The 20,154-nt window shown below is 44.4% G+C and overlaps 1 protein-coding gene across 1 annotated transcript in view; it reads left to right on the top strand.

The window, feature by feature from the left end:
• The window catches only part of SMAD1 (SMAD family member 1), a 133,891-nt gene that overhangs the window by 91,610 nt on the left and 22,127 nt on the right, over window positions 1-20,154 (top strand). The window contains exons 3-4 of the mRNA XM_077476981.1: window positions 285-539; window positions 10,969-11,085. Coding sequence (XP_077333107.1) covers window positions 285-539; window positions 10,969-11,085 — 372 coding nt within the window. The remainder of the gene's footprint in view (window positions 1-284; window positions 540-10,968; window positions 11,086-20,154) is intronic.

Raw genomic sequence — 20,154 nt, forward strand, 5'->3', positions numbered from 1 at the left:
AGTGTCAATTTGGATACTGGCCTCATCTACTAACAGTTTGAAGTGTTTATTCAGGCTGAACTAATCGATACTATATGTTACTTGAATGTACGATGTTCTCTGTTTCTAAACGCTGTTTTACCACATATTGATGTCTGGCTGATGTAACTTGATTATCTTTCTTTAAAATTAATAAAAATTTATTGAAAATAAAAAAAAGCAGGAAAAACGGCTTCCATGTGTGTATTTTAGTGGTTTGAGAAATTAACTGTAAATGTAAACTTATTTTATTTTTCTTTTTGTAGTGCTTCCTCCAGTCCTTGTTCCGAGGCACAGCGAGTACAACCCACAGCATAGTCTTCTGGCTCAATTCCGTACCATGGAGCCCAGTGAGCCCCACATGCCACACAACGCCACTTTTCCAGATTCTTTCCAGCAGCAAAACAACCACCCGTTTCCACACTCTCCCAACAGCAGTTATCCAAATTCTCCTGGAAGTAGCAGTACCTATCCCCATTCTCCAGCAAGTTCAGATCCAGGAAGTCCCTTCCAGATCCCAGGTATGTTTTTGCTTTTTCTGGTTGCTGCCATCTCCAACTGCCATAGCGGTATAAGTAATCTGAATAGGTATATGGATTTATGGCGAAAAGCAGTCCTAAGGCTATATATTGGCATCATTACCAGCATGCTAAATGTTCTTGAATTCATGTTTGTTTTTTGTGACATATTGCATTGATGTGGGAGGGGTGTGGGGTTTTATTTTTTATTTTTATTTTTTTGTGGGGTGAAATTGTTTCAGCTTACACTGCGTTGTATTTACTGCCGCATGTTCTATTTTCACCAAGCAGAAAGAGGCTTTCACCATGTCAAAAAATCAATGTAGTGGCCACATCCCTGGAATATGTACATCAAAAGAATTATTCCCCCTTATTTAAGACTTTAAAGGCCACAAACACTGACATAGAGAGAGATTTTATTACGTAAAAAAAAGATGGTTCAGGTCACAATAAATCAAACATTAAAAGATGTCTAGCATCTAATACTGTATGCATGTGATCAAGATAACAAAGGACAAACCATAGTAATACATATAAAATTACACTAGTACTCTCCAGTGGATGGTAATTCCTGGTACCCGATGCGTTTCTAGTTTAACACCTTTGTCACGGGTAGAGAGTAGAAATAAGTATGGTCAAAAATGGTGCTCTAAAACGATAAGACACATCAGAGAACAGCAAATAAAACGTGGGATATATGTAATGGTCAACAGGCTGATCCAGATATTGCGTACCAAAGAGAGATTCCCAAATCTGTTAAATAACAGGTGGGCAGCAGCTACTGGGTTCCAGAGGTGTGATGCGAACTAGCAATGAAGAGGGACAAAGTGTCAGTGTACTATCCAAACCCCACAGGCTAATTTAAATAGGCAGACAAGCAGAGGAAAAGACCCACAGCCAGTATAGAAACAACTAATACTTATTCTACCCCGGTAATACAAGAGAATTAATGGGGTTTTTAGATAATATCTGCATGTATATAGAAAAGAGGGGAAAAAAGATGAAATAAAAAAGGTCTATCCTTACTATTCACCAGTATATGTTCTGCCGAAGATGAGGACAGGGGCTAGCCGAGGCTTTAACTAAAGCTCCAACTTCAATGGATAGCACCCGATAAACCCTGTCTTCATGTCTGCAGTCTCTGAACATCTCCGGTATCATTTCTGCAGTCTGACCATCTTCTGTATTGTATCTGCTGGAAATTTTGCTAATACTATGCAGTTCTGTAGAAAAAAGAATAATAATTTTTTATTTTTATTGTTTTTATAAGTATAACCCAAAAAGTTTCCAGTACCCCTAACATATCCCATCCAATGGTTGGGGAGGAACTTTCTCTTTTTATTTATTTTTTTGTTTTTTTCTACAGAACTACTTTGATATACTTGTCTCCACACCCCTAAGGAAAGTTCTGCAACCGCAGAGACTGGAAATGCGTCGATTTGGGATATTTTTTGAGTTATTTTGTATACATGTTTTTTATGTTTAGTTTGATATTTTATCAGATACTATGTGTCTAAGTTTCTCCCTTTTTAAGCTTTGTTATATGAATTCAAAATAATTTTATATCGAATTTTGGTGGTATTGGTGGTCCATTTAAAGTGGAAGTAAACCCACTTTTTTAACTTTTACCTACAGGAAAGCCTATAATAAGGCTTACCTGTAGGTAAAAAAAATATCTCCTAAACCTGTACGGTTTAGGAGATATTCCCCTCGGTATGCGCCGCTGACTGCAGCGGCGCATGCGCACAAGGGGGTTCTCTCCGCGAAAATCCGGCAGCGCTCGTCCGGCCGGATTTAAATCTCCCGCGCGCATGCGCGGGAGTGACGATATCGCGGCTCCGGCCACTCACAGCGCCGGAGCCGCGATACCCGGAAGAGACGCCGAGGGAGCATGTCGGCTTCCTCGGCGTGGATCGGGCCAGATGTCGGGGCCTCGTTCTAAGGTAAGTATTTCATAATGAGCTAGTATGCGGTGCATACTAGCTCATTATGCCTTTTGCTTTGCAGGTTTAAAAAAAAAAAAAAAAAAAAATGCGGGTTTACTACCGCTTTAAAGTCCCATCAAAAAAAGGGGGAATCTTTTTGTCCATTTTACTCTAGGGATGGGACAACCTTTTCCCGATTTTTCTGACACGCTGACAGCCCCGCACTTCTTTGTATTGGAGAAGGACCTAGGCCAGTGATGGCGAACCTTGGCACCCCAGATGTTTTGGAACTACATTTCCCATAATGCTCAACTACATCAGAGTGCATGAGCATCATGGGAAATGTAGTTTAAAAACATCTGGGGTGCCAAGGTTCACCATCACTGACCTAGGCTCACTGCGGGACCACTGGTCCTGGGATTTTTTTTGTGCAAGATTTTAAGATCCTGTTATCTTCTATCAACAACCGGCTGGGTGACAAGCTGGATAATCTAGATCCTTGTAGTTTCCCCAGCCTGGCCGGTGAGCGCAACTCTCCGGGGCACACATATGACCCAACTACCAATGTCCTTGTTGGTGTGCCGTGGCCAGCAGCCACCCCGTACTGCTCGGGAGTGGGTCTGTGATGGGATGTGTCCACAACTCATCCGAATGGCAAGTACAGCTCTTCCTGCCTCATGGGGATGCTGCAGGACAAGCTGCTGAGCGGTGTGTGTACCTGAGCCAGGGGTCCTCTTGGGGGCTGTGCTGGGTGTCTGTCCCTGGGTGTCTGTGGTCTCACTACTGGGTGTCTGAATAAACAGCGCTATGGCAATCGGCACATGCAGACCTCCACTGTGTACAGTTGTTTGCCATTTTTTTGTGTGCCTCAGTGGAAAGCATGGCCGGGGGCCATTTTTCTGTAGCTCGGCGGGCATTTTCCTTGTGATTTTGTCCCTTGTACAGGGCGGCCATTTTGTTGTAGCCCAGCACAGTTTTTAGCCCCAGCACTGGTCTCTGCTGCACAGAACGGCACATTTGTGTTTTTTTTTTTTCTGAGAGCCGATACTGGACGCAGACACCTGTAACTGAACGGCGCAGCACTTGGTCGGGGCAGCAGCTAGGAGGGTTGGATTGTGCACCTGTCCTAAGTCCCCAAGGGTGGCAGACAGCGTGGGTCAGCATGGCTTCAGAAACTGGGGTTTCTTCCCCAGAACTCCCTGCAATGGCAACCGGTTCGTCTGCAATGACACTGACCAGTGAGGATGATTCCCCGTCCGGGTCCACCCAAGACAAATAGCTAGTTGGAGCACTTATTACAGCTGTGCGTGATACTCTGAAAACTCAGCATACAGCAGGCTCCTCTGCTGAAATAGTGGCCCCTTTGGGTCTCGCAAGCCAGCCCGTACACCTAAGGTGTTTCCGTATCTGACTAATTTCCATAATTTCATATATAAGGAAGGAATGGGGAAGCCTGCAACAGACCTTCTCGGTTCCTAAAAGAATGGCGGTGCACTACCCCTTTTGAGGAGAGCCTTCTTTAAAAAAAAAAAGTTGGTTCCTCCGGTCGTGTACCCCCCAGTATCCTTGTTAAACAAAGTAACCACGATTCCGGTAGAGGGGACTCCTGCATTTAAGGACCCTACCAACAGGAAGGCCGAGGCAGTGGCCCGTTCCTTATTTACGGTTGTGGGGTCAGCAATACGACCAGTACTTGCCACAGCACTAGTGTCGCAGACACTGAATGGGCAAAACGTTTGCACCACGAATTGGAGAAGCAGCAGGCTTCTCCTGTCTGCGTGGAACTAGAAGACCAGTTAGTGCACGGCCTTAAGTATGTATGTGACGCGGCCCTAGATACACTTCCTTTACTCTCCTGGGCTTCAGTGTCAGCAGTGGTGCTGCGGTGCCTGACTTGGCTAAAATGCTGGTCTGCAGACCAGGCATCCAAAAAAAAAAAAAACTTGACAGATTTACCCTCTTTGGAGCCACATTGAATGACGTTACGAATGTCACAGTGGGTAGAGTACCTTGCTCCCACTAGCCAGGAAGACTAAACAGCCACACCGCAGGCAAGGGCTCTCATTTTCTGCTCAATGCGGGATCACAATCGTGGGTTACTTAGACTATCTCCTCCTGAGAGCAGCTTCTGCCTCAGAATTTGAGGATGTGGAGATCACCATGCAAACCCTGCAAGATTTTGAGCGACTGTTGAACCTCTAAGTCAGTGCTTATACCAACTCAGCGCCTGGAGTACTTGGGCTTACTGCTGGACTCCCTGGAAGCGAGAGGGTTTCTCCCTTCAGACAAACTGCAGACTGAGTCACAGTGAAGCTATTGATAAACCGCAGGTGGTTGTCACTGTGCTTCTGCATGCGAGTCCTAGGCCTCATGGTGGCCTCCTTCGAGGTGGTACTGTACGCCCAGTTTCACACCAGAGTCTTGCAGAAGGAGATATTAACAAAATGGGACTAATCTACGTTGCCGATCAATGTTCTTGAGCTCCGAGCGTTCGGGCTCTGCATCTCCACATGGTCAGTAAGACTAGCGGGCGTCCGATCAGGATCCAGTCAGACAATGCCATGGCAGTGGCATATGCCAATCAAGGAGGAACAAGAAGCTTGGCTGCAGCATGGGAGGTCACCCACAGCCTTCAGTGGGCAGGGAGACGTGAACCGGCCCTGTCGGCCATTTACATCCCGAGAGTAGAAAACTGGCAAGCGGACCATCTAAGTCGCCAGATGCTGGACCCAGGAGAATGGGCGTTGCATTCGCAGGTGTTCAGGCTGCTGTGCCTGTGGTGGGGCACACCAGAGGTGGATCTCCTGGCCTCCCGTCTTAATCACAAGGTCCTGAGATTCGTATCCAGGACAAAGATCCTTGGGTGGATGCGTCAGGCGCGTTGGTGGCTCCATGGGGTCAGTACTGACTGATCTACGCCTTCCCTCCGCTAAAACTGTTACCCCGTCTACTCCGAGGATTCCAGTGATACTGATTGGCCTCGGCGTCCCTGGTACGCCGACCTAGTACGACTGGTTGTGGACACTCTAGCAACTACCAATGCGAGAAGACCTTCTGTCTCAACGTCCAATTTTTCCATCCTGCTTTACAATCACTGGTTTTAACGGCATGGCTGTTGAAAGCCAGGTGCTAAGGAACCGGGGGCCTGCTGGACTCTGTTTTCAACTATGTTGAAGGCACGAAAATCCTCTTCTTGGAAGATAAGCCTTCCACGTATGATGGTATATTTCTCGATGTGTGAGGAGATGGGGTGGCGTCCATGCACCTATTCCGTTTTCAAGGATCCTGCTGTTCTTGCAGCGAGGAGTGGACTAAACTGGCCTTGAGCACCTTCAATGGACGGGTATCAGCCTTGGCGTTTTTTTTTTTTTTTCCCCAACGGCCCATGGCGTCTCACTCATTAATGTGAGCACCTCTTTGTCCAAGGGGTTCGGCATGTAGCCCCTCCAGTGCGACCACTACCTCCGTGGGATCTGAACCTGGTGCTAACGGTGCATCAGAAGCAGCCTTTTGAGAACATCAGGGAAATTCCCTGGTTGACTTTCTCAGAAAGTGATCTTTCTAGTGGCTATTACATCTGCCAGGAGGGTTTCGGAGCTGGCAGCCTTGTCTTGCATGTCTCCCTGTCTGGTTATCCACAAGGATAAGGTGGTGTTGCGCCTGCAACCTTTTCTGCCGAAGGTCGTTTCGGCCTTCCATCTCAATGAGGAGATTGTGTTACCATCTCTGTGTCCTAAACTGACACACCCTAAGGAGGTGGCCCTCCATTCCCTAGACGTGGTCTGGGCCCTAAGGGTATACCTGACTGCCACGGCTCCCTTCCGGAAGTCAGATTCTGTTCGTTTCGGTAGCTGGTCCGAAAAAAGGGCTGGCTGTCTAGTCTATCAGATTGTGGTCCAGGCCTACACCTTGAAGGGGCAGGTGCCCCCCTTTCCTGTCACGGCCCATTCCACCAGGGTAATTGGGACCTCTTGGGCTTTCCGACATCAAACGTCAGTCTCCCAGGTGTGTAAAAGTTGACATCTTCTTATGCCTGCTTTGGCTGCAAAGTTTTGCAGGCGGTCATGTAATGTTGCAATGTTACAATTTACACTTTCTTCTTAAGAGTTGCATTCTGATGCATATGTTGGCCGCAAGTTCTATTGCAGTTGGTTCAGATGGTGTCTCCTCTGTCGGAGCACCTCTGGTTGTGGGTGAAGTTGTTTGCTGTTCCCACCTCTCGTTATGACGCTGCTTGGGGACACCCCTACGGTCAAGATTAATGGAGCTGTGTCCGTCAATGAACGAAAGAGAAAATAGGATTTTTGTATTCGCCGTAAAATCTTTTTCTCTGAAGTTCATTGACGGACACAGCACCCACCTCTCCTATTAGGTTCAGTTCTACTGCTTGTTGACGTACTTAGCTTTTCACATGCATTACATGTTCTACGTAGTTCTCTCCTGAAGGTGGTGTAATAAAACTGCGGTCAATTTTAATGGGGCTGTGTCCGTCAATTAACTTCAGAGAAGGATTTTACGGTGAGTAGAAATCATTTTTCTTTTCCTGGTAATGGCGATCTGCAATTTTTATTTTGGTGGATTGCGACGGACAAATCTGACCCCCAAATTACACATTTTGAGGACCAGTGACATTACATAGATCAGTGCTATAAAAATGCACTGATCAATGTATAATAGACACTGGCAGAGAAGGGGTTAACACTAGGGGGGTGATTAAGGGGTTAAGTGTGTTCTAACTGTAGGGGGGGATGGGCTCCCTGGAACATAACCGATCACTGGGAACAGTAGATCTTCGAGGTGTTTATTTTTTTATTTTTTTTGTACAACCTGCTGCTTGAGCGAAAAAAGATGCTTAGTGTGTGGGTGATATGCCATGGGAACCATACATAGAACCAACTGTAGGGGGCTGGCCTCTGTTTTCATTAGATGTTGGATCCTACGTTTGGAGCTCACCTTGACATGAAGTGCAACATCTTTTAGTAGCAGGATGCTTTACAGGTCCAGGGCTGTGGTCCCTCTCTATTGAATCCAGACCCTCAGGAACCCTTTGGTGGGATGCCCACAGTGACTAGCAAAGCCTGGTCCCCTAACGGACCAGCAAAATATGCTATATTGTCAAAAGTATAGGGATGCCTGCCTTTACGCGCACATGAACTTTAATGGCATCCCAGTCTTAGTCCGTGGGGTTCAATATTGATTGGCCCCTTGGTTCCAATGAAGGAACCTCTTAAGGCGTCAGCATACCAAAACATTTTGAACAATTTCAACTTTGTGGGAACAGTTTGGTGATGGCCCCTTCCTGTTCCAACATGACTGCGCACCAGTGCACAAAGATTGGTCCATAAAAACATGGATGAGCAAGCTTGGGGTGGAGGAACTTGACTGGTCTGCACAGAGTCCTGACCTCAACCCGATAGAACACCTTTTGAAATGAATTGGAGTTGAGACAGCAAGCCAGGCCTTCTCGCCCACATTGGTGCCTGACCTCACAAATGCGTTTCTGGAGGAATGGTCAAACATTCCCATAGCCGCACTCCTAAACCTTGTGGATAGCCATCCCAGAAGAGTTTAAGCTGTTATATCTGCAAAGGGTGGGCCAACTCAATATTGAACCCTACAAGACTAATGCTGGCCATACATGTACAGAATTTAGGCCGTTTTCAAACTAAGGCCGCGTACACACGGGCGGATTGTCTGTCTGGCCAACTAAGTTCGTCAGACAATCCGACAGACAGTCCGTTCAAAATTTGCATGAACGGACTTGACCACACACGATGAGCAGACAGTCCGCTGAAAGCGTGTGCGATGACGTGTACAGCACGTACGACGGGACTCGAAAAACGACGTCCTATACACTGCAATGCAACCTTCGGCCGTGTAAATCCTTTCTGAGCATGCGCCATACTTCGTCCGTCCAACTTGCCTACACACGAGCGGACTGTCCGCTGAAACCAAGTTTGGACGGACAAAACCAAGTTTGAACGGACTGTCTTACGGAAATTCCGTAAGACTTTGTTCGTCAGATTGTCCGCTGAAGCCCACACACGAGCGGATTGTCCGCTGAAACACGGTTCAGCGGACTAAGTTGGACAGACAATCCGCCCGTGTGTACGCGGCCTAAGCGATTATTTGTCGGTCGAAAGCAAATTGACCACTAGCTGACAGAATAAACTTGTTTACATTGTTTCCATGATTGTACTGACCGTTGGATAACCATAAAAACCTATATAAAGTATAGAAGACGGAATATTCCTATTGTTTCAATTACAATATACACTTTAATTAAAACAGTAAAAATTTGTGCTTCAGATCCATTAACTTTAGCCAGGCCCATGGTTGAAATCGTCTAAGTTGGGTCCACTAAGCGCGATTGTCGAACAATCTTTTCGAAAACCAGTTTTGGCCAAAAAAAAATTTTTTTTCCCTGGCCAGAAATGCAGCAAGCTGTTTAACGCAACAATAGAAGCACAACGGACCAGTATTAAAGACCTGCATAAAATTTAATTGTGTGTTTGGCCAGCTCAACACTAGGATGCCATTAAAGTCCATGTACAAAGGCAGGCGTCCCAATACCTTTAGTTACATAGTGTATATTAGTGTGTGTATATATAGTGTATATTGGAGTGTATTTAAAAGATGCACCGACATTTCAGCCAAAAATGCGGTTATCAGAATGGCGTTAAGAGAAAAGGTGACCATAATGGCCGCAAATTCTCTGCACTTTTACTGCAAATTCACCACGATTGTGCTGCTATTTTGAGCCCATTGTAACCATGATTGCTGTTTTTTTATGGTGTTTTTCATAGGTTATTTGACTCAAAAAGGTAACACGGGTGTGTGAATGTGTTCTTGCTGCACTTGAACTGGGGGGGCACTTTATTTTTATTTTTTTCCTGGCCAGAAATGCAGCAAGCTGTTTAACGCAACAATAGAAGCACAACGGACCAGTATTGAAGACCTGCATAGAATTAAACCACTTCAGCCCCGGAAGATTTTACCCCCTTCCTGACCAGAGCACTTATTAACAATTTAGCGCTGCGTCGCTTTAACTGAAAATTGTGCGGTCATGCAATGGGATACCCAAACAAAATTTGCTGGCTCTCCTGGGTAAAGCCATATATATGGGATTTCGCCCAGGAGAGCCATTCTGACAGTATATCTGGGTTGAAGGGATACATTTTTCTTGAGCTCTTGTGCTAAAGGTGCCAATAATGGCCGACAATGAATTCATATTCATTTAAATTAAAAAGTTGAATATAATACAATTGCATATAAAAATACATTTTTAAAACAACCATTTTCGGATTTTGGACCTATTACATCTTTGGTTTTTGGCACCAACATTTCCATTTGGTACACCTAGTTACTTCCGGTTAAACTGGTCTATAAACTTTCAGGGCCATTCATAATTTAAAATACATTTTATTAAAATTTTGACTCTCCTAGATATAGATGAATATTTTTTTATTTACCCAAGGTGGTCTCTTCCTTTCACTTCAAGGAGATGCTTGGATGTTATCAAGGTTCTTCTGGCAGCCACTCTTCTGTTTGCAAAATAAGTCCTTTTTTATTTGCATGCATTCAATGGTGTCTGTTGGACTTTCCAGCATCGAGCCTGTGTATTCCAGCTTTGCAAGGCTACCACCTGGTTCTAGCCCAGGTTCAGGCTTCAGCTTGATGTAAGCTTAGGCCACAAGGTGATTCAAGCGGTCATCTGAATGTTTGTTTTTGATTGCTTGTTTTTCTGTGGGCCTGCTGGCAGTTCTGTTTGCCATGTTGTTGCCCACCAAGCGGTTTAGTCATCCCATGGTCTGACTAAAAGTCCAGTACTGAGCTGTAATGAGCATTATGACCTGCCTTTATTTTGGGAGTACAGTACACAGGCCCCTCCCCTCAATCGTCTGTGTTCACTCCTTCGTTGCATAACCTGGAGCCTCACACAATGGGGGGGGGGGGGGTTTATGTGTTGTATGGGCAGCCTTTGCTAAACATTTTTATGCCACTATCTGACAATAGAATGGATATAGGTCTTGTGCGGCTCTCTCAATACAAAGAGTTTACAGATAAGTCATTGTTGATAGAGATAGTGTGTATGTACACACACACAATTATTTTTTTGATCTGCCCTCTTTCTGATCTTCCCTGACCTTTTTGAGGTCTAGAGGTAGAAACAGAGGGCAGTGATCCAATTGATTGCTGCTGTCATCAGTCAACTTGCTGAGAGGAGATAAGGGCATGGCTTGCCAGGCGCTGTTTGTCTATGGTCATACACTTCATTGCCCAGGAGCTTGCTTGCATGGGTGCCTAAAGAGCCGGCTTCTAAGTAGAAATCCACAGGATAACAAAAGGGCAATTATGGGGGGGGGAGGGAATTGTCCTGTAAAGTAAATGGCAAGAGGATGAAACGGCAAGACGGCCAGGGTTTCTGTCTTTCTTCAAACATTGGTTGAGTTTTGGTGAATGTATCTGCAGCATTAAGTGGTTTCCTTGTTTAAAATGTCTTTCAGCGGACACCCCACCTCCAGCTTATATGCCTCCTGAAGATCAGATGACCCAGGACAACTCTCAGCAAATGGAAACGAACATGATGGTGCCACCCATCCCTCAAGAAATAAATCGAGCAGGTACTTTATCCCAGTTTGAGTACCTAGACTGCTCCAGAATGTATATCCTTTTTATTTTTTTATTTTTTTTTTTGTCTGACAGGGTGGAGTTTTACTAGGGTTTGTAAAACTGTACCATGTTTGTATGGAGAAGCGCTTTCAATGCAAAATTTACCTAATCCCTTTAAAAGGAGAAAGCTGGGGAAAAAGTTTGCTCTCCTTAATTGTGAAAGGGGCTGGGTAAGCCATTAATCCAGGCTCTGACAGACCCTTGAGTTTACTGTTAAAAAGTCATGTAATAAGCTGCATATTTCGGACTATGTACAGCCACCCTTCCCCGACATCAGAACAGAAGAATTTCTGAAATGTATCCACTTGCCTTAAATAACCAGAGGAAATGTCTCACGTTTTTCATGTGAAGTTTTGTCGTTCTGAGTTTTCTGCTGACACAGGAATTTTGCATCCTTTTTTTATAAAATGGGGCTATAAAACACTGTCATATTGACATACTTTAGTTGCTGCTTGAATGCAAGCATTGTTGTCACCGGACAGTCAGCCTTTGACCTAACTTTTTGCTTAAAGTGAAACTTAATAGATGGCTTTGACACATGTTATCTTTATTTTAACATTGCATATTTAGAGTTGTCTGTTTTCATTTTCTGTTTTAAGAACCTGTTATGTAGTTCCCGTGGGAACAATTTTCTCTTGGCTTGAAAGTTGTTCCTACTTCCCTTTCTTCACTACTAAACACCCAGCATTGCATGACAGGTCATGTGCTTAGGTACCTAACTGTAGAAAGCTGCAAGCATTATGCACAGAGTTGCTCCATTGAATCATAACATAAAGCCAAAGGAATTATGAAAATCTACCTTTTGCTGTGCATTGCAAGACTTAAATGCTTAAGTCTAGGGAGTACAGTACAGTCATGGTTCCCGTGTGCCCTTGCTCCATCAGTTCTGGCATTCACAGAAACCTAGAAAAGTGCCGTCCGACTAAGTAATCAGTTTTTTTTTTTTTTTTTTCTCCTTTATGGTCTGACTATAGATCTGTTTCTCCCAAGCATGTTTGAGTCTATTTACTGTTAGTGCTGTTTATGCCAAGCATCAACTTCCCTTTTTAGTAAAATACTTTCTAAGATTAATTTTGAACTTTCCTCCAGTTTGAGGCCATGCCCCATGTTCTTGATTTTGGTTTTATATTGAAAAACTGACTTCCTTAACCTCATTCACACCCTTGATGTATTTAAAGGTTTCAATCATATATCTCTACTTTCCCTTCTTTCCTCCAGACTACATATATTAAGTTCTCAAATTTGCTCTAGATATGTTTTTATCCCTCAAACTTTTGACAATTTTTGTTAGCTATCTCTGGATGGATAACTATTATAATTCTCTTCCTCCTTCCCAATGTTCAGGTTTGTTGATGGAGCCTTGGCATCACTTAGAAAACGGGAAGATTATAGAGGTTTTGGTCGAAAGTTGGGAGTCTAGGGAGGACCCTACCTAAAGCCCAGTTTTATGGCATTTACTTATTCCGGCACACCAAATCATAACCCCTGGAGGCAGGGGCACTGCAACAATAAATTTCTTCAAATTCCTAGGGTTGGGATATGAGGCTAGTCTGATTCTATAACCGCCTATGGACAGTTAAGAACATTTGTCTAAATTTTTTACAAAGACCAGTATTGGCAGTTAGGCATGTTCTCAATGTGTCCTAACAAACTGCTTTTTGTGCATTACGTTGAATTGGTCCACTATTGGATAGATTAAACCTAAAGTGGAAAAACGTACCTGAAGGAAGTTTTCCTCTGGCATGCAGAGCCTGCTTTTGCACATCTCTGAATTCTCACTACAATATCAGTGTGACTAGTGACATGGACTGTCATAATGATAGGCCAGTAGCAAGGCTTGCGTTATAAAAGATGCTGGGCCCAGCTCAGTTTTCCGTCCTGCACATAAGAATGACTGCCTTCCCAAAGTGTATCTAAAGAAAATGCTTTTCTTTGGTTTGTAATTCAAATGGTTCATCTTTCATGAGTGTCCCAGGTTGTATTGCTAAGCATACTCCATAAGTGATAAACAAGCATCCCTACATGTCTGTCCATGCACTTCTGCCAGACCCCTTTTGCATAACCTTTACTGCATACAGTGTTATGAAAGTTTTTGCCCATTTGTGTGTGGGGTTTTTGTTGTTTTTGCATATTTGTTGCACCTAAATGATTCAGATCATCAAACAAATTTTAATTTCACACAGATAATCCAAGTAAATCCAAAATGCAACTTTTAAGTTATTTTGTTTAACCACTTTCAGACCGGACCAATTTGCTGGTCAAAGACCAGACCACTTTTTGCGATTCGGCACTGCGTCGCTTTAACTGACAATTGCGCGGTCGTGCGACATGGCTCCCAAACAAAATTAACGTCCTTTTTTTCCCACAAATAGAGCTTTCTTTTGGTGGTATTTGATCACCCCTGCGGTTTTTATTTTTTGCGCTATAAACAAAAATAGAGCGATAATTTTGAAAACGCATTATTTTTTACTTTTTGTAATAATAAATATCCCCAAAAAATATATAAAAAAACATTTTTTTCCCTCAGTTTAGGCCGATACGTATTCTTCTACATATTTTTGGTAAAAAAAATCGCAATAAGCGATTATTGATTGGTTTGCGCAAAAGTTATAGCGTTTACAAAATAGGGATAGTTTTATAGCATTTTTATTAATAATTTTTTATTTTTACTAGTAATGGCGACGATCTGCGATTTTTATTGTGACTGCGACATTGTGGGGGACCCATCGGACTTTTTTGACACATTTTTGGGACCATTGTCATTTTTACAGTAATCACTGCTATATAAATGCAGTGATTCCTGTGTAAATGACACTGGCAGTGAAAGGGTTAACCAGTGGGTGGCAGTGTAGGGGTTAAGTGTTCCTAGGGGTGTGTTACTAACTGTGGGGGGGTTGGGCTTTCATTTAGTGTACACTGATCTCTGCTCCAATCACATGGAGCAGAGATCAGCGTCACTAGTTGCTAGGCAGAATGGAAAAATGTTGTTTATACAGCATTTCCTCCATTCGGCCGCTCCGTGAGACGATCGCAGGGATGCCCGCGGCGATCGAGTCCGCGGGTCCCGCGACCGGACTCACGGGGGTCCCGACCAGCGCGGCATGTACGCCAATATGCCTGCCCGTGCCATTCTGTCGACGTACATCGTCGTGCGCTGGTCAGGAAGTGGTTAATAGAAAAAATCTGTCCAAATCTGCCTGGCCATACATGGTTAGAAAATCGTTTGAACAAAATGTGTCCCCGGATCTTAGGAATCTGACTGTTGCAAACTGTTTTCGTTCGATTTCAGCGCAAAAATCCGACATTTTCGTGTGTTTTTTTTTTTTTTTTTTCATAATTTGGCCCACTAACATGCCATGGCGACCTTGCTCTTGGGTTTTGTTGAACCCTGGTTTATACAATTGTGACACAAGTCATATTGTAATTATTAAAAACTACCTTTTCCTTTTCAATCTGCTGCTCTGTAATGTTCTATGCAATATGGCTACCTGGAGGCATTCTGTGCATGGATGGTATACAGAACACCCCCCCTGAAATGCAAGTTCCTGCTTGTGTGATTGGCTCACTGATTTTTCCACAAGTTTGCACTAAGACACAAATCGGAAAGTATTTGTTTACTGTTTTATCCTTAAAGTAAAGAAAATCCCAAATTTTGGGTCATCCCCAAAAAAATAGAAGGGAAATCTTCCAATGGGGACACGAGTTCTGGTGATCTGGGAGTCCCCTAGAGGTTCCCCTAATTTGCAAGGGTTTCCTCTCACTTCCTGTTTGGCTATGGAACGGCAAGTGAAGGGAAATCGCTATAATGGGGTACAAATGGCGGGGAAAAAATTGGACCGGTTAGAACTCTTGCTCGATTCAAAATGAAGAAAAGTTTTGCCTATAGTTTTACTGTAAGGGCCGGTTCACACTGCAGGCGAGGCGAGGCGACTCCGACTTGCCTCGCCGCGACCTGCCGCGACCTCAGCGGCAACTTGCAGATGACTTCTGTATAGAAGTCAATGCAAGTCGCCCCGAGGTCGCCCAAAAGTAGTACAGGAACCTTTTTTCTGAGTCGGAGCGACTCGAGTCGCTCCTCTCAGAACGGTTCCATTGTACAGAACGGGGGCGACTTGCGAGAGCGAGGCGAGGCGAGTCGTGTCGCCTCGCATCGCCCGCTGTGTGAACCGGCTCTTATGTTAATCATGATGCGATTATGTAATTGTTGCCACTAGTTCATTTGAATAAGAAAATGCTGTTTTTTTCCAAAAATTTACAATTTCCTTGCATGTAGGTTGTATTACAAGCTTGCATTTAATGGTGAAATATAATGGTTTGGGGCCATTTGCAATAATAGGTTATTTCTCTCACATGGCATGTGTATACCACAAATGACACCCCAAAATACGTTCTGCTGCTCCTCTTGAGTATGGCGATACATGTGTGGCACTTTTTCACAGCCTGGCCACATAGAAATCCAATATGCAGGGAGCATAAATTACACATCTCATTTCTCAACTACCTATTACAATTTTGAAGGCTCTGGAGCACCAGGACAATGGAAATACCCACAAAGTGACACCATTTTGGAAAGCTAACACCCCAATGTATAATCTGAGGCATAATGAGTCTTATGAACGGTTTATTTTTTTTTTCCCCAGACGTTTTTGAAAAAACGTGGAAAAAATTAAACCTTTTTTTTTTCCCCCCAAAGTTGTTTGTTTATAAGATATCTCCAACATATAGCATATAAATATCAAAAATGACACCCCAAAATACATTCTGCTACTCCTCCGGAGTATGGCGATACATGTGTGAGACTTTTACACAGCTTGGCCACATGCAGAGGCCCAACATGCAAGGAACACAATCAGGTGTTCTAGGGACACATAGCATGCACATAACAAGAATTACACCCCAAGATACATTCTGCTGAGCAAAGAGTAAACAAAACATTGCCTGTGGTTTTACTAGAGCAGTTGTCCACAGGAGGATAGCACTGGTCCAGGCAGGGACTTGGTCAGCAAAAGCAAACACAATTTTCCAGGCAACAGGCAGGAATACTGTCCATAGTGCATACAGGCAGCAGGCAGGGATACTGTCCATATACAGTCCAGGGTCAGTGCAGGCAGAGATTGTCAGCAGTGCCAAAATATTGGTCCTGGTAGTAGGCAGGTCCATGTGGTATGGTCAGTTCGTGTGACAGGCAGAGGCATGATGGCATAGGTCCTACTGGCAGAAGTAGGGCCTTGTTCAGGACAGAATGGGGACGGGTAGAGGCTTCTCCCACCCAAATCTCTTTAAAGCCTCCGTGTCTCCAGACCCTAATCTAGGAATGAGAAAAAACAAATGAAATGGTTTTCTTCAGCCAGAAAAACAATTATGGAGCCCCTCACATATGTGAGACCCCCTGTGTTATGAATCCCACTAGCCCACTGGCAGGGTACAAGATCAGTTCAAGAGGCAGGCAAGAGGCTTGGTCAAACAGTCCAGGGTCAGTTCCAGATCAGGCAGAGGTATAAACAGAATCGGCAGAAGCGTGGTGTAATAACAAGCCAGGGTCAGTTACAGAGCAAGCAGAGGCATAAGGGGGTGCGACGGTAACTGGCAGGAAGTAAGGCTTAGGTTTACCATACTTCACTGAATTATTAGTGAAGTATGGCAACAGCGAAAAGATTAACTATGCAGAGGGCTGGTTGGGAAGAATATTGGGCACAATAAGTGGTGTCCCTTCTCACTCCTCGTTTGGTGCACACCCATCATTTTTTGACGTCTTTGGCCTGTTGGTCTGGGAGGGATTTTATCAGGAAAGTGGCGTTCAGAAAGTCTGCTAATCGCATCAGAGTGCATGTTTTCTGATGGGCCATTTGGGTATATAAGGGCAGTGGTGATTTCCTCTTGGTAGCCCAGGAAGGGTTTGAGTCTTTCAGTGGAGTTGCGATAGATTACATAGGTGTTGTATATGGCCAAATTAAAGAAATTAAACTTTTTTTTTTATTATTTTTTTTACCACTGGTATGTTCGTCTTGTGGAAAGGTAGGGTTCGAGCATCTGGTCTTTGAAGTCGACACCCCCCATGAACATGTTGTATTTGTGGATACATGTTGGCTTTTGGATTGGGCCATTCCTCCTGGTGATCTCAATGAATATATTGATCGAAGAAAGCATGTAGACATCCCTTTTGTCCCTTCACAGCCAGAATTTCCACATTCTGTAAGCTCGCCGCCTCCTCGCTTCTTAACTTCTTGTTGATGAGGCTTTGAGGAAAGCCCTTCCGGTTCGCCATTACGGTGCCACATGCTGGAGTGTTCTTTCTGTGAAGGTTGTGAAACAGGCAAACTAGTATAAAAATTGTCCACATACAGATGGTCGCCTTTCTCCAGGAGTGGGTTTGAGTTCCTAAATGACTTTCCCGCTGGTTCCTATGTATTCTGGGCAATTAGGGGGGAGGTAGCTGGGTGTCCTTTCCTTCATACACCCTGTGGCTCGGTTGTACGATTTATACATCTTCGTACGTCTTCACCCCATAGCGGGCCCTTTTGGTGGGAAATTGTTTTAAGCCCAGCCTGCCAGAAAATTTAAGGGACTCATCCACCCATGTATTGGTCTGGGGTAAATGACTGGGGGAAGTTTTCAGAAAAATTTATTAGCAGCCAAATTTTATAAAGCTTATCAATTTGGAAAATTTGGGTCACTTCGGGGGTGGCACTGGGCATTGTCGTTATAGTGTAGGAATCTCATAATCCTGAGATATCTGGTTTTGGGCATTACTGAGGAAAAGATAGACATGTGGAAGATGGGGTGGGATGACCAACATGAACGCAATTCATTTTTTCTGTTTAGTCCCATACAGAATGTGTTATGCCTGTCCCCACGAGTGGGAGAGCCCTATGAGGACATTGGGTTACTTGATGTAAATTGTTGTGAATACAGGTTGCACTAGGCCACAATCGCTGCAAGCATGTCCTCAGTAAAAATGTAATCGAAAGTCTATCGGGGGAAAGATTTTTTTTTCCACCTGAGTGGGCAGTGAAAGGGTAAACATTAGCTTCTCCTGAATTAAGAGGAAGCCACAAGGGGTTCTGAAGGGAATAGGAAAGGCTGGCATGGGACTTTGAGACTGAGGTGACACCCCACTGGTACGTGGCCTTTCTTGCCGAGGCGGTGCTGGTGGATTGCACTGCCTCCTCGCCAGTACGCCTTCGTCTGGCGGGTGGACACTCATCCTCCTCTGAGGCTGTACCACTGGTTAGGAGAGGCTCGTAGTCAACATCAGACTCAGAATCTGAATAAGAGGAGGAATCCGAAGCGGAGAGCTGCCCGTTGCTCTCGTTGGCTGCAAGAATATTGTATGCCACCTCGGCCGAAAATTTTTGTGACATTCTTGGTGATGACAAATGGCACTGACGCGTGACACTGGCAGATGGTGCTGATATGTGGCGGTGGCGCAGATGGGACTGGCAGGTACTGTGGGCACTGTAATAATGTATATGTGTTTGTTTACACTTACAATTACTCACTATCTGAAGCACAGATCGCTCTCCCTCCTCACACGAGGTCTGAGTGAGGAAGGAGAGCCGGCAATGAGATCTCATATGTTTACATTTGAGATAATCTCTCATTGGACACAAAGATCGAGTGCTAAATGGCTGCTGTGATTGGCCATTTAGCACGATCTGTGATTGGCTGTGTTGTCAGCACACACCCCCCCCCCCCCCCTTCTGCCCTCCGGTGCTTCTACCGACTCACCGCAGCGATTGCTAAGTCCGAGATGGGATCTTCTGGCCCCAGATGTCCACCATAGAGATTTCCAGTGGACCAGATGGTCGCCGGAGTCTCTGATCGTCCGAGGCCGGGCGCGATGTTAAGATGTCACACCTGGCCTCTGCATTTAAAAAAAAAAAAAGCGCTGCCTTGGCCGGGAAGCCCCAAATTATTATTTTTTTTCTTCCCAGCTTAGAGGGGAGATGTGGGGTAACTGTCCTGTCATGTTCCTATTACAAGGGATGTTTAAATTCCTTGTAATGGGAATAAAAGTGATCAAAACTTAAAAAAAAAAACTTTCTTTAAAGCGCCCCTGTCCCCGTGTGCTCGCATGCAGAAGTGAACGCATACGCAAGTCCCGCCCACATATGAAAACAGTGTTATACCACACATGAGGTGTCACCGTGGACGTTGGAGCGAGAGCAATAATTCTAACCTTAGACCTCCACTGTAACTCAATACGTGTAACCAGTAAAAAATTTTTAAAGCATCGCCTATGGGGATTTTTAAGTACCGAAGTTTAGCGTCATTCCATGAGTGTGTACAATTTTGAAGCATGACATGTTGGGTATCTATTTACTAAGCGGAATGTCATCTGTCACATTAAGGAAAAATTGGGCCAACTTTTACTGTTTGTATTTTTTTATTTTTTTTAAAGGCGTTTGAAAAATGACTGCACAAATACTGTGCAAGATAAAAAGTTGCAATGACTGCCATTGTATTCTCTAGGGTGTCTGCTAAAAAAAAGTTTGGGGGTTCTATGTAATTTTATAGCAAAAAAAAAAATATTTTTACATGTCAGAGCGAAGTGTCAGAATTGGACTGGATGCCAAGTGGTTGTAAATCTTCATGGTTAATAATTAAAATAACCGTGTATACTCACCTGATCTGTGCAATAGTTTTGTACAGAGCAGCCCAGATCCTCCTCTTTGGCAGGTGACCCATGGAAAGCTGCTTTCCATGGGGGCACCCATGCATGCTCACTCCTGAGTCCCGTTGCTGCATCTATTGACAGACAGCAGCACTTGACCCTGCTACAGTGTCACAGCATTTGACAGCAGCAGAAGCCTATGACTCAATATTTTTTTTTTTGCTAAGCATTTTTCAGGACAGCCCATGAGACCTAAGACTCCTCCTGCCAGGACAGGAAACGTGTTAACCCCCACCAGATAAAAGGGCGGTCCTCCAGGCTCCATGTCTGTATTTACGGTTTACTCTGGATGGGGGTAACGTGTTTCCTGGAACGGATTCCCCTAGGTCTTATGAGCATGGCTCCT

Source organism: Lithobates pipiens, unplaced genomic scaffold, assembly GCF_037356315.1.
Source record: "Lithobates pipiens isolate NorthernLeopardFrog02 unplaced genomic scaffold, aLitPip1_a1.2 Scaffold_13, whole genome shotgun sequence".
Taxonomy (NCBI): domain Eukaryota; kingdom Metazoa; phylum Chordata; class Amphibia; order Anura; family Ranidae; genus Lithobates; species Lithobates pipiens.